Source organism: Elgaria multicarinata, chromosome 22, assembly GCF_023053635.1.
Source record: "Elgaria multicarinata webbii isolate HBS135686 ecotype San Diego chromosome 22, rElgMul1.1.pri, whole genome shotgun sequence".
NCBI lineage: Eukaryota > Metazoa > Chordata > Lepidosauria > Squamata > Anguidae > Elgaria > Elgaria multicarinata.
Genome location: NC_086192.1, coordinates 9,843,286 through 9,858,163, shown reverse-complemented (window position 1 = coordinate 9,858,163; position 14,878 = coordinate 9,843,286). Strand labels below are relative to the sequence as shown.

Sequence of the window (14,878 nt, the reverse complement as noted above, 5' to 3'; positions counted from 1 at the left end):
ATAATGTATTTATTAGCCTTTTTAGAAGTTAGCAGTCAGCTTTTCACAAAAAAAGGTTAAGGCAACTTACAAGTGCAAATAAATTAAATGAAATCAGTTAGAAGACACTTGAGTACCAGTGTGTCATGTTTGCAAGAAGTTAAAAGTAAATAGTACTATTATCTGGGTTGTTCCACTTCTGTTCTGAATGCCCAAAAGGTGTAGAAGTAGATGCCGCCCGGAGGAAACAAGAGCAGCAGCTGAAATTTCTTACTTTTTCACCCTACTTCCTTTTAAGAAGCTGGAAATTATGCTAAACAGGCCCCAGGGCAAAACATATATTAAACGACAGCCTGGTCTAGTGCTTGAGGTTTGGTGGGGGGAGAAGTGCCATGTGAAAAAAACAAGATGTTGATGCAGAATATGAGGTAGCAGCCCTTGAGGGAAGAGATGGGCAGGCAAAATGATAGAAGATGCCGAAGGATTCTTCTTCGTACAAAGACTAAATATGCAAGGGACTCAGAAAAGAAACCAACATGTCAAGGCCCATTTCTAAGGGTCGTTTCATACGTGATATTATTGCTCCTCTGGGCTGGTACGTGTATCTTTTAGCAGTGGCTATGAGGTCAGGAGCCAGCTGTGGAATGCGTGATCACTCCCCTTCTTATTTATTTATCATATTTATACCCCACTCCTCAGCCAAAAAAGGCTCTTGGATTCTTCCCATCTTACAGAAAGTTGGGGTAGTTAATGCTAAGAAAATTTGTCTTACAATTAGTTAGCAAACCCTTATAAATAGGGAAGCTTGATTGGCATTAGCCATAGGTTGGCCAAGATCCAGTTCAAACATAATACTAACTCCTCCTTTCCTGTCCTCCTCCAGCCTGCCCCAGAAGAGGAGATTAGAAGTATCCACTAATCATGGGTTGTCATTGCAAAACTGGTTTTTCAAATTATGGCTTATTGAAAGTAGCCAAGAACAAACTTTGCTGCTTTCAATAACCCATACTTTAACCTAACAGCAGTTCCTTGTTTGCATGTTCTGAAAAACCACGGTAAATTTAAACAAGGAAACAGATACTTCCAAACTCCTCTTCAGGCATGTGCCTGAGGATGAGAGTGTGGATGAGGGGAGGGGGAGCACTTGAGATGGATTGTTCTTGTGCCACAGTTTAGTGTGTGTGTGGGGGGGGATGGCACACCCACCCACCCCTCCATGGGCCATATGATGTCAGGGAGCCTGGCTTAAATTTTGTGTTGAGTCCTAAGTGGTCCAGGGTGTAACAGAGTGGCTTGATCTTAGTAATAGAATCATAGAATAGTTGAGCTGGAAGGGGTCTCTAAGGCCATCTAGTCCAACCTCCTGCTCAATGCAGGAATCTACCTCAAAGCATCCCTGACAGATGGTTGTCCAGCTGCATCTTGAAGGCCTCTAGCATGGGAGAGCCCACAACCTTCCTAGGTCATTGGTTTCATTGTCGTACTGCTCTAACAGTCAGGAAGTTTTTCCTGATGTCCAGGTGGAATCTGGCTTCCCTTAACTTGAACCCATTATTCTGTGTCCTGCACTCTGGGAGGATCGAGAAGAGATCCTGGCCCTCCTCTGTGTGATAACCTTTCAAGGACTTGAAAAGTGAGATCATGTCTCCCCTCAATCTTCTCTTCTCCAGGCTAAACATGCCCAGTTCTTTCAGTCTCTCCTCATAGTCTTTTAATAATAGTTAAGAAGTCTGGGCTGTTACTTTTGCACTAACCTGCAGAGTTTATCTCTTGATTTGGGGGGGGGCACCAGGGGGGAAGATGCACACCATCGCTTGTGAGCATAGCACAATTTTTTGTGTGTTGCCAAACTACACGTGCTGAAACTGAACACATGTTACCCAGGAACTGTCCCAAAAGGAGCAGGATTTGCGGGTTTCTTCACTTTAACAAAAAAGTGTCTCTCAAAAATTCATCGGCCTCTTTTGGAAGTTGGTAAACAAGAGTTTTCCTCCCTCCCCCCGGGTGCTCTTTGGGGATGGCTTTGCCTCTTTTGTGGAATCACTGGAGAATCCATTTCCAAAGAGTTTAATAAAACATATATAGACTGCTTCATACTGCGAAAACTATTATTCCCGTGGGTAGAAAAAGGGACTTGCTCTTGATGGTTAATGGCTTCTTCTCTGGCTTCTAACCTTAAGTCCGACTCTTTCTGCTTTTTCATCCCAAAGTGCTATTGTCTCTCCTGTATAACCCTCCTCTTTGAGGTAGCTGTTCCTGTGAGGCATGACAGTGATATATTTTATTTAGTTTTATTTATTTGAGGCATTTCAATTGCATTTGCTGCAGCAACAAGAGTGTAAGCCTGGGCAGTGGTTGTTTTCATTTCGATCTTCGTCTTCTCTGTAACGGCAAAAGTGCACTCTGCTGTTTGCAGCCTTCCCCAACCTGGTGCCCTCCAGATGTGCTATACTACAACTTTCATCATTCCCCAACACATCTGGAGGGCACAAGGTTGGGGAAGGGTGGCTTATTGGAGTTGACTTAAAATAGAGGGGAAAAGCCCAGATATTTTGTTAAGTTAAACAGCCTGCAATATGCAGCGGTTGTGGTTCTAAGCCCCTGTGTTATTAAATAGAGAGCAAAGGTAAACAAAGAGAATTGTTGCAATCATAAAATGTGCGGGGGTGTCCTGTGCCAGGCTGAGGTCCGCATGGGAGGAGCAGTGAGTCTCAGGAATCCAGATGGGAGCAGGACCATGGACAGCTCATTTTAGACCAGGATTGATAGGTAGCATAAAGGACACCTTTATGCCTTCTTCTCCTGACTTGTGAATTGTTTGTCCATAGCCTCGCTGGGGAATATTTAAGTTGCATGGAAAGTTTGCATTGGTAATTTAGTGCAGCAGGGACAAGCTCTGTGTTACAGAAGTGACAGTTGCTTAGAAGCCCAGCACTACTGAAAACCCCAAAGTAGCTTTGAGCATCGGCCTTGAGAGAGCAAAAAAGTGGAGGATGCCCATTGCATTTCTCTTTTCTTTCCATGGAATTAATATATTTTGAAATACAGTTAACGAAATTAAGGCAGCAAAAAAGAACTGCACCATGCATAATAATAAATCAAGATCACTAAAGAAACAAAGGAATTAATTAATTATCCTTCTTAGTCTATAACAGCTATGCTTATGGCACATCTACAGTAAAAAGTAGAGCCAGTCTGGTGTAGTGCTTAGAGTGTTGGACTGGGACTTGGGAGATCAACTATGGGGCGGTATATAAATTTAATCAATCAATCAATCTGGGTTGTAATCCCCACTCAGCCATTAAGCTCACTGGGTGACTTTGGGCCAGTCACTGACTCAGCCTAACCTACCTCACAGGCTTGTTATGAGGATAAAATAGTGAGGAGGAAGACTGTGTAAGCCGCCTTGTGTTCCTTGCAAGAAGAAAAAAAGGCAGAATATAAATGTAATAATATTTTTTTTAAAAAAAATAAGTAGGAGCTCAATACCTAATGAAAGAGTAAAAATGAAATGTATACAGCATATAAAAGGAGTGTGTGTGAGTGCATGTTATTTTGTGTGCATTAGTCAGAAAAAATGTAGGCAACTTGGTTGGAATTTGATAAAAAATTTGAAGAGCTTTAGCAATGGAAATAAATGGAAACCATGGTGCCATAATACCTTTATTCGCTTCTCTTTGCTTGTCGCTTTTCTCTCACCCATGAAGCTGGAAATAATGTTGGCTTTTGGAAAGCATAGCACAATTTTTTTGGAAAGGTGGGTGCAACTGATCTAGTCCTGTTTTTGTTGCCAGCGAACAGAAATCTTGTGTGGTTTGTTAGTTGATTTATTCAAAAAGCTGATTAACTGAATAGATTAATGTCTGAGGGTATGCAATTAGGTAAAATTATTTTGCTCACTCTACGCTCTTGTATCAGTCAAATTGTTTCTCCGGAAGCCTTCTAAAATCCCACTTCAACCAGCTCTGTTCCCAAACCCTCGTTGCTTCCTTGCTTAGTTAAGTATTTATTTATACCGCTGAGAGATTTTATTATATTCAGTGGGATACAAATGTCACAAGTAAATAAATAAGTTCAAGTAATGGATTTAACTAGTTTACAGCCCAATCTGATGCAGGTTTACTGAATCACCCACTGGGAAGTATGTATACCTCATAGGTATGTATGCATAGGGTCGCACCTTTAGTATCTTAAGTAGGAGCTCAGGGTCACACTTGGTCTTTAGAGGAGAGAATCTCTATGTCTCCCACCGTCTGAGCTGCATCTGGTGGGCTTTATTGATGTCAGTTCTCCTGCTAGAGCACATCTTGGCACATGAGGTCCAGCTGGCCCCTTCTCTTTAGGCCTTCATTAAAAACCGTTCTGTTTAGATCTACTTTTTAATAGTGAACAGAAGTTGACATCTGTCTGTCTTATCTTTGCTGATGGATGTCTTCTTTTTTTTTTTTTGCCTTGTAGTTCTGCATTTACTAATTTTATTGCTGGGATGTCTGCTTGCATGTGTATCTGTAGTGCACACATTTGCCTACAAATATGCAGCCCCCTAAGCCAGCGTCACATGGTACCCTTGGGACAGAAATAGTTCTCTATCCCTGCTGTACATGCTGGTAAAGTCACAGAAGAAATTAAAGTGTAAAATGTTTTAGAGGTGGGTTTTTCTATATAATCAGTCAATATGTGTTTGCTTTATTCCCTGTGATAATTGCACAGTCTGTGTGTGTTCTTTATATTTGGAAAACTCTGTGGTTTCGATTTCTGCTAGCATGAAGTTTCATTTTTCTAATGGGCCACTTAGGCCACAGCTAGACCTAAGGTTTATCCTGGGATCATCCAGGGTTCGCCCCTGCTTGAGCACTGGATCCCCTGTGTGTCACCTAGATGAACAGGTTTGACCCCTGGACGATCCAGGGATAAACCTTAGGTCTAGCTACGGCCTTAGATGAGTTTAGAATGAAAAAGGGAAGGAAAGAAAGAAAGAGATGTACTGCATATGTGACTGATCTGAAATGAATTTGTAGAGGGGTGGTTGGTACATCTTATGATATGCATGTACATATATTCGTTGCGTTGTTGTTGTTTTTAAGGGAGAATCAATATTTACTGTTCTTATTTTTGGTTCATCTGTTCAGATGTTGGATAAACTGAAAAATCGCTGGCTGCATACTGGCTTATGGGAAAAGCTAGAGCTGATTAAATCTGTCATTGTGGAACCCAAAGGAGGCAACAAGGCTGACTTCGATGAGCTGATGCAAATTTACTATGATGCCATAAAATGTAAAAACGGAAAAGGTAAGTGGCCCAAGTAAGAAAATAATGTGGGAGGTTGAAAACGTAGCTTCTATATTTTAGGATATATTGGCAGTTGCTGCCAACACAGGTAGGCCTTTGTCGAGTTCCACCACCTCAGAAGCATCTAGTAAAACCTTACCCTATGACTTGCCTGCATAGTGTGAATTTCTTCATCCCTTCTCCATTTTTATTTTGGAAACACAAAGATAGTTGATCTCCTGGGGCAATTTGTTCAGCCACATGTGCATAAGCGGTTGTGGAATACTCTCCGCTTGGAGGCCTGACTGGCGCCGACACTGGCTTCATTTTGGCCCCAAGTTAAAATGTGGCTCTTTATCAAAGCCTTTGAGGGCTAAATTCTCCATGGTTACACATAATTTTAATTGTTTTTATTGCTTTAAAAAATATCGTTTTAATTTGTTAACGATTTAATATGTTTTTTAGCTGTGTTACTTATATTTACATTGTTCTGATTTTATATGTATGCCGCCCTGAGATCCCAGTGATATAGGGCAGGATACAAATGCTTTAATAAATAAAAAATGTAAGCCTATGCAGCCCCAACCCCAGCATCATGGCTGTAGTAGTCAATTTCCAAAAATAAGAGGTCCTTTTGTGGTCCACATTGTCAAGGATAAAAATCCACTTTCGTTGTAAGGCAACTCTGTTTTATTGAGTGCAATACAGCTGTACGGAGAGAGTCCTACAAACTTCTCCCCTGGCAGTGTGAAAAGCAGGTCTATTTATACACAGTAGCATCTTAACCAATTATCAGTTGGCAAAATTCTAAAGCAAAACAAAGACAGATCAAAGAAAACTTTTTCATTCTACCTTATCAACAGATGGCCCATAACTCTTCTGGCATTGTCAGATTGACCTGGATGGTCAGTCCTCCTTATCATGCTAGCTTATTTATCTTCTTCTATATCAAAAGGTCTTGACAGTTAGAAATTCCAATTAAGTATTTCCTTCCAATTAAGCAGTTTCAGCATTACAGTACATTCAGGCACATACATCTTTCCAATCCAAACTGCATACAGAGGCCTACATACAAAGCAGGTATATCAAAGCCTGTGGCCTTGCTTTCTCAACATCCAGCTATGGGGTGGGCGCACACCTCAGTAGCATCCCCAGCGTACACACTGTTCATGTCTTATGTGGGAGTAGCCAGCAAGTGGGGGGGAAGAAAGAGTGTCCCCCTGTTGCAAGAACTAACTTCATCAGGAGTGAAGGTTTTCAAGGTTTTGGGGGGCCCTTGGTCAAGAGCCGCTCAATGGTCCCCTCCCTCAGTGAATCTACCTCCTTACCACCATTGCGAACAGCTGCTATTGCTCCTTAACTTCATTTTCATCTTTTATGCCACTTGTTTGACAGGCAGAGAGCCAATGAGCAAATAGGCCATGGCATCTGCTGAACCAGAACGAGAGGCTGGTGAATAAAGAGGTTGCAATGTCGAAGAAGAGGAGCAAGTCCAGAGAAATTTTGTCAATGGGCCCCTGCTGGGGTGTGGGTCCTTAACCAACGCCCGACCATGCCGGCCCTGTGTACTGTGTACAGTGAAAGCTTTAGGAAATGCCAGGCGGTGGGTGCGTTAGTCAAATTACAAACCATTCCATCCTTAACGTTAAATTGATTCTTGTTTTTGTTTAAGACGGTGCGCTTCTTATCGCTGTCTGCAGAGGCAAAGTCAGCGAAGGCTTGGATTTCTCCGATGACAACGCCCGCGTGGTGATAACTATAGGCATTCCATTTCCAAATGTGAAGGACCTCCAGGTAAGATATTGGCACTGTTAAATTGTAGTTGGTGCCGCACTATAGGGGAAGGAAATAAATTACTGAATAAATACAATAAGTACATGTCACATTTCAGTAATTTATTTTTCCTGAGATATATAACTGCATGGTCAACCTGGTATCTTCTTAGTAGTCATAGTCAGTGAGAGGTTTTTCTCTTGTTTATTAGGCAAGGGCAGAAAGCAAGGCTTCTGGTATGCTAGGCCTGGCCAATCCGGAAGCTTCAGGTTGTCCGCCATTCGCAGAGGCTGATGCTGCACATGCCCATTCCATTCTGTGTTGAAAGGTGAACAGGCTTTCACCAGGCTAGGTTTCAGTCTCTGTTTTTCTTTGGGTCCATAAGGGCATGTAAGAAAGGAGACGGGCTGGGTTCATACAACACGGTAACCCACCCAGTATGGATTGTTGCTGAACCATGGGTTATCATATCTCAATGCAGTGCTTTTTCCGCAGGGTGGGTTATTGTGTTACCTGAACGCATGTTCTCCAGGGTTGCTCATTGACCATGCAGTGTGGCTTGTTAACCACCCTGAACAACCCAGCAACAAGCCATGGGTTCTCAAGGTGGCTTGTTTGAGAAAAAATAAACTACACTTCATGGTTAACAAGCCACCCTGTGGAAAACACCTTGTGTTCAAAGAACACAATAACCTACCCAGCAGAAAACCCATTGTGTTCAATCAATGCATTAACCCACCCTGCAGGGAACATGCCGTGTTCAGACAACATGATAGCCCATGGTTAGTTAGTGTGTTGTTCGAACCCAGCCAGAGTTCCTAAGAGATCACTTATTTTAAAATCCCACCAATACTCCTGTAAAAACCTGTGCAGAATCTCAGGTAAGTAGTTGAGTGCTTCACAGATGTTCTCATTAGTTAAGATTATTTTAAAACTTTCTGCTCCCCTCGCTATTACTGATGTATATGTGAATGGATTATGATAAAGATGACACCTTTTGTGTTAGTGTCTGAGGCATGTTTGCATAGAGTCAAACAAGTTTCCCTCCCTAAAAATAGAGCAGCTCTCTATTACAAAGTTTGAAAGTTTCTCTATTAGTCCTTAATCATTCATCCATTAAGGCTTAAATGGTGCCTCAGCGCTTGCATGTGTATTACGGAAAAATGTCTCTATAATCTTCAGAGGTTGGCTGTTACAACACAAATAAAGAGAAGGCTGTTAAGAGTCCGGCACAAAGCCCTGGTGCTCTCAGTGGTAGGGGTTTGGCTCTGGAGAAGCAGGAAAAAGCATTTCTGAGCCAAAAAATGACTTCTTAGGCTGTGACCAGGTTTACCCTGCCCACCACTGGGACTTCAGTATTGAAATAGGAAAATGTGGTTTTTGGAGCCAAGCGTGGCTTCGTGAACTCCATACCTCAGGGACCTGAAAATTAGGAAATTCGCTGTGAAATGTTGATAATGGGCAGCTCTGAACTGCAAACCTTAAGCTAGCGTTCCCAAAGAGGATTTTTTCACTTCCTCCTTTCCCAGACGCCTCTTAAGAGACCATAATTCAGTGAGAGGCACTTGCAGCAGAAACACCACATAAGAACCGCTGCCTAGGGAGATAAACCAATCAAGTTTTTTTTCTACGTATATGAATTCTTCATTTCCTTTTAATCGACAAAAATATGATGTTAATAACTCCCCACCCCATTCTCTCTCTCTGTATCTTTTTTATTTTTAAACAATATCTACTGTGGTTCAAATATTGACTTAAATATTAAATATTAAGCCAGATAACCAAGAACCCAACAACATAATTTGTGAACCGTGATGGAGTACATCGATTAAGTTACACATTTCACAGCTTCAGGGTTGTGTTAATGATGCGAAATATTTTCAGTTCATGACCCCAGCTTCTTCACTGCCCTGATGAGGAATCAATTGGATCAGATGGCTTTTTTTTTAAAGGCAGACAAACAGTAGCTTTCAAATGCACATCAAAGATATGTATGTGGGTCTGTTTCTGCCCCATTACAGCTAGCCGAGACGATGAATCTCCCTTTACTATATCATTGATGGTCATAACGGTCATAATTATCAAATACAATTACTTCTCAATTCTAAATCACATACAAACACGTAGAATGCATTCACTTATATACCGCAAAACGGCTGTAACATTCCAAAAACAAAATCCTAATAAAGATGTTCTTTGACCACCTCAAATATTTAAAAATTCAATCTAATTATTTACATTTGTTTAATTATACCTATGCCAATAATGAAGAAATAATCTAATATAATCCATGGCATCAAGACAACATATTCTGTCTTCCCTAATCATCATAAAATCAGAGTCTGAGACACTATCATAGCCCAACACTTACATTTCTGGGATTATAAGAACATAAGACGTGCCATGCTGGGTCAGACCAAGGGTCTGTGTAGTCCAGCACTCTGTTTCCACAGTGGCCAACCAGCTGTCCACCAGGGACCAACAAAATAGGACACGGTGCAACAGCACCCACCCATGTTCCCCAGTAACTGGTGCACACAGGCTTACTGCCTCAGATACTGGAGGTAGCACATAACCATCAAGGCTAGTAGCCATTGATAGCAGAGTGGGAGTTTATCTAGCCTTCCTCGGCAGGGGGCTTCCACAGCCTTGGAGCATCCACTGAGAAGGCCCTGTCTCACGTCACCACCCAAAGTGCCTCTGATGGTGGTGGTTTTGACAGAAGGGCCTCTCCAGAAGGTGTTATCTCCATGCCACCAGCGCAGTGTGCAGGTGGATGAAACTGCTGCTCCGAAACTTGCTGCTCCACAGCACTGCAACGGGTACTCCACAACATGTACTCCACAACATCCTGGATAATGGCTGGAAGGTGTAACACAACCAGAGCAGGTGTCTCAGGGAACCAATAAGGCAACTCGTTCCTGCTGATACTTTAAAGGAGAGGTGGGTGATGTGGTCCTCCAGACATTGTGGGACTGCAATCCCCACCATCCCTTACAATTGATTATGTGGCTAGGACTGAAGGGTGTTGCAGTCCTACAATGTCTGGAGGCTATAGGTTGCTATAGGTCAGAGGGACCACATCATTATTGCTGCCCGTGCAATTTTATTATCCAATCATTATGGATACTGTTGTTTTTATACTGTTTTTATGTGTGTGTGTGTGTGTGTGTTTTTAAATTGTATACTTTTAATGTTTACTATTTTTAAATGTTGTAAACCGCCCAGAGAGCTTCGGCTGTGGGGCGGTATATAAATGTAATTAAATAAATAAAATAAAATAAATAAATAAATTACCTTAGCAGAATGAGACCCAAGCATTGGTTATGCTCTACCACAGCCTTCCCCAACGTGGTGCCCTCCAGATGTTTTGGATGCCAACTCCCATCAGCCTCGGCTAGCGTGGCCAATGGTGAGGGATTACGGGGGACATAGTCCAAAATATCTGGAAGGCATCAGGATGGGGAAGGCTTCTGTCATACAATAATCATCCCTTACCAATGCTGCGAAATGCTGGCTTCTCAAAATACAGATTGTGCAGCAGTACCCCCACATAATTCTAGTTACAGTGCAGTAATATTTAAAGGAAATTGCCATTTAAGGGTGCTGGGGGCTACCTGTGATTTTACATGCCCTTGTAAAATACTTTTGCTAAACGGTGATAATGCTGCGACGCTGAAGTTCAGATTCAAGGCTCGGGGTCTTGCCGTATCCCCTCTACTGGTGTGACATTTAATCTCTGTACCTTGGCACCACTTAAGAAAGCTTTACCCTAAAAACGGGATTCTGCGAAGCCTACGGATAAAAGAATAGGGCAGAGACGAACTTTCCCTTTTTTACCTTCGGTAGTTTACTTTTCTGATCCAAGAGGAAAAAAAAAAATCCAAAGTGATTTTCTTGTGTTTAGCTTGTCCTTAGCAAGTAGCGCTGACCTTTAAGTTTTTACTTTACTGTCAAAGTATGTTGAAGGCTTTAAAAGTGAAGCTATCACCGTGGGGATTTGTAAGGATGACTGACACTTACCACTTCACCTTAGACGCAGTGGCACTGAGCGTATGCAGCCGCGTTGTACCTCAAGGGAAGCTGTTTGATTTTTTCTTCACTTCTGCTTCACTGGAAATGGATTGGATTTTCTCTTCAGAGGAGAGTTTTGGTTGCATTAGATTTTAATCAAGTCACTTGTTCGCAGTCCCTCAAAGCCTGCATGACTGTGATGAGTAGATGGGGCCCGGGGTGAATGTGCTACATGATTTGTCAGAGCCGTAGAACTTCAAGATCTCTGAGAGGCCCACATGCCGGAGTTTGACAACACTAGAAAGTGTTTTCCTGGTTGCAACATTATATAAGCCTTCTTTGTTTTTCCTCTGTCAGTGGGATTAAGGGTGCAAAGGGGAAAGAGCTGAATCTTAAGTTATGTGGTGCATCACAAAGGAGTAGACGGAGTGTGCGGTACCGGCTAGAGCAGAGCTAGGCCTCCTGCAGGCCTCAGCCTAATTTTAAAAGCCCTTTGCAAGCAATCATTGCTCTGTTCCTTCCCTGGCAGCCCACTGGGCAGGAAGGAAAGTGGGGGGAAGAGAAAAGAAAGAAAGAAGGAAGAGAGAGAGAGAGAGATGCTCTGGACTCCTCAACCACCAGTTTGTAGCTGTGGTCTCATCAACCTCCAGGATGTAGCTCTGGTCTCATCAACCTCCAGGATGTAGCTCTGGTCTCCAGGATGTAGCTCTGGTCTCCAGGATAAAGCTCTGGTCTCATCAACCACCAGGATGTCGCTCCTGATAGTTTACTCCCAAGGGAATGTGCCCATTGATGAAAAACAAGGTTTCTCAGCCCTGGGCTGAGTGTTAGACTGGAGAGAGCCAGATTGCATGGTGGAAGGACTCAGTAGTAGAACTCCTACTTTGCCCACAGAAGGTCCCAGGTTCGATCTCCGGCATCTCCATGTAGGGCTGGAAAATTTCCTGCCTTAAAACCCTGGAGACCCGTTGCTACCAGTCGACAATACCGGCCTAGGTGGACCAGTGGTCTGACTTGGTATAAGGCAGCTTCCTGTGTTCCTAGATTGAGACCATGAAGCTCATTGGGTGACTTAAGGCCAGTCACGTTCAGGTTAGCCTACCTCACAGGTTTTTTGCATGCCATCCTGAGCTACTACAATGATACCTGCAGGGGAGGAAAGGGAAAAAATACCTTCAAGGAGAAATCACAGCATGCAAACACAGGGTTGGGAACTTGTGCCCCCCCCCAGATGTTTTGGCCTGCACCCCCCATCATCCCTCACTATTGACTAGGCTGGCTAAGGCTGGCGGGAGTTGTAAGCCAAAGCATGACCTAGGGAGGTCGTGGGCTCTCCCACATGAGAGGCCTTTAAGGGGCGGCTGGACAGCCGTCTGTCAGGGATGCTTTAAGGCGGATTCCTTTATTGAGCGGAGAGATGGACTTGGCCTTAGAGGCCCCTTCCAACTCTAAGATTCTATGATTCCTCCTTAGGGTTCTGCGGGCTAGTTGTTGCTTTTAATGAAATTAACATAAGCAGGAATGCAGTGACTGCTTCCTCAAGGAAGGACTTCTGGGCCGTCAGCAACATCTGGAGGGCCACGGGTTCCCCAGCCCTTCTTTAATCCATTCCATTCCCTCAATGGCAACAGACTTTATGGTGGTGGCTTTCTACCAGAGCATCTGCAGTGCAACTCCTGAAATATTACAGAGGCCCCTTGGGCATGTCGTGTTTCTAAGCCTTCCCATTCAGTGGGAGACAATGAAGACGGCTGCCATGTAATCTACAAAACTTTATTCAGCCAATAAACATCTCTTGCACCTGAAGAGAGTCCAAACACTTGGAACTTTCCGCTAGGCAAAACTCCCTTGATGAGGGAATTTCACAAGGTGCTACATGCATAAGCCTATGCGGCAGGGCCTTGCTATTTACTGTTTTACTCTGTACAGCACCATGTACATTGATGGTGCTATATAAATAAATAAATAAATAAATAAATAAATAAATAATAATAATAATGCATACAAATGACACCTGCTGAAATTCCCCTTTCGATACAACTGTTAAAGATGCAGGAGCCCGGTCCTCCTTTCCATACGGTCACCCTAATGTTCCTAAGCGTTTCCACCATTATTAAGGTTGAGCTGAAGTATTGCCTAGTTTTTATTCTGGGGCAAAATGTAAGCTTAATGGAGGTTCTAAGGGTTTTATCTATATATGCACAGTGTTTTATCTATATCCTTGCTTAGGCAAAGTTTGAAACTGTTGAGCAAACCCTGGTTAATTGGGAACCAGGTTTCTGCAGCTGAAACTCTCCCCATGGCCTGAGTTCGATCCCAGCAGAAGCTGGTTTCAGGCAGCCGGCTCGGGTCGACTCAGTCTTCCATCCTCCCGAGGTCGGTAAAATGAGTACCCAGTTAGCTGGGGGAAAGGTAATCACGGCCGGGGAAGGCAACGGCAAACCACCCCGCTATAAGGCCTGCCAAGAAAACGTCAGCGAAAGCTGGCGTCCCTCCAAGAGTCAGTAATGACTCAGTGCTTGCACGAGAGGTTCCTTTCCTTTCCAAGGCAGGCAGGACAAAATCTACGGTAGAGACAGGAGGGCACGCATTCGTAGTTGCCACTTAAAAACAGCAACAACTTTGCTTCTTTTGCTGCTGTTTGAGGTTGCAAAGTTACCGGCTGCGGTTCAGACCACCTCTAACCATTACTTATCTTTTCATTGTGAAGAGTAATCTGTTAGACCTTATGCTGATGAGACATAAGTTGTAAACCGCCCAGAGAGCTTCGGCTGTGGGGCGGTATATAAATGTAATTAAATAAATAAATAAATAAATAAGATCAAATCCTTGCTCAGCCCCCAAGGTTACTGGGTGACTTGGAAATGTTCACTGTCTCTCAGCTTAACCTACCTCACATGGTTGTTGTGAAGGTAAAAGGTAGAGACCATGAACTCTTTAGAGAAAGTATGTAAATAGTAGCAGTCGTAATCGATTATAATAAACCAAGGAACCATTGACAAGCCATCAAGCCTCCAAAGAATTCCAGATTTTCCCGCAACAGATTGAAAACTGCAGCTGTATTGTATTTAATTGGTCATCGCTTAGTTATACAGCTGTTAGTGTTAGGACCATTTTTAAAACACACACACACACACACATGGTGTTTCTAACATGATTTTTTTTAATGTCCCTGTTCTCATGCCATTGCTTCTTCCTTCTCAGTTTTACTTCTCTTGTGGCTGTCCTAAAATACCAGTTTATTTAGTTTCAAATGCTTGAGTAAAAACCTACTTTATAGATAGTTACCCCTCGCACCCCCCCTTCTTTCATTTTTGGCTAGATATTACACTGCATTAGATTAAATAAAGTTGCCTTGCTCGAAAATTGTGAAAATGTGCCAGATTTTAAAAAAAGAATAAATACAGACTTTCCCCCCTGTATTTAGAATACACAGTGTATAAAGCCTAAAGCAGTAACTTGTCAGTAAAATTTATGCTGCGATAGTTTGCCCTGATAATTGTGTTTAGAGTATGCTGATACTGAACGGAAAATGTATTTTGTCCACATTCTTCCTGCTCCAGTGTGGTTTTTCTTTAAACTGTTTTGGGTCGAAAGGTTTCGGCTTTGGCTGAAGATAAAACCTTCCGGCATGAGTGTCTGGCAGACAATGTGTTTATTTTTACTGAGGGAAAGTTTTCTTAATGGTTTGGATCCGTACGTTTTAACAGGTTTAGCCCTTATATTTATTTAATAGGCTGAACTCCGGCTCCTAAAAGGCTTTATCGCTGGGGAATAAAACGGTGCCATGCTGATCGTACATTTTGTTTATGTGAGGGTATTGTAATCTTCTTAGAGCTTCCAG

General features: G+C 42.8%; 1 protein-coding gene across 1 annotated transcript in view; it reads left to right on the top strand.

The window, feature by feature from the left end:
- The window catches only part of BRIP1 (BRCA1 interacting helicase 1), a 164,754-nt gene that overhangs the window by 69,217 nt on the left and 80,659 nt on the right, over positions 1-14,878 (top strand). Inside the window, exons 15-16 of the mRNA XM_063146787.1 lie at positions 5,109-5,268; positions 6,920-7,041. Coding sequence (XP_063002857.1) covers positions 5,109-5,268; positions 6,920-7,041 — 282 coding nt within the window. The remainder of the gene's footprint in view (positions 1-5,108; positions 5,269-6,919; positions 7,042-14,878) is intronic.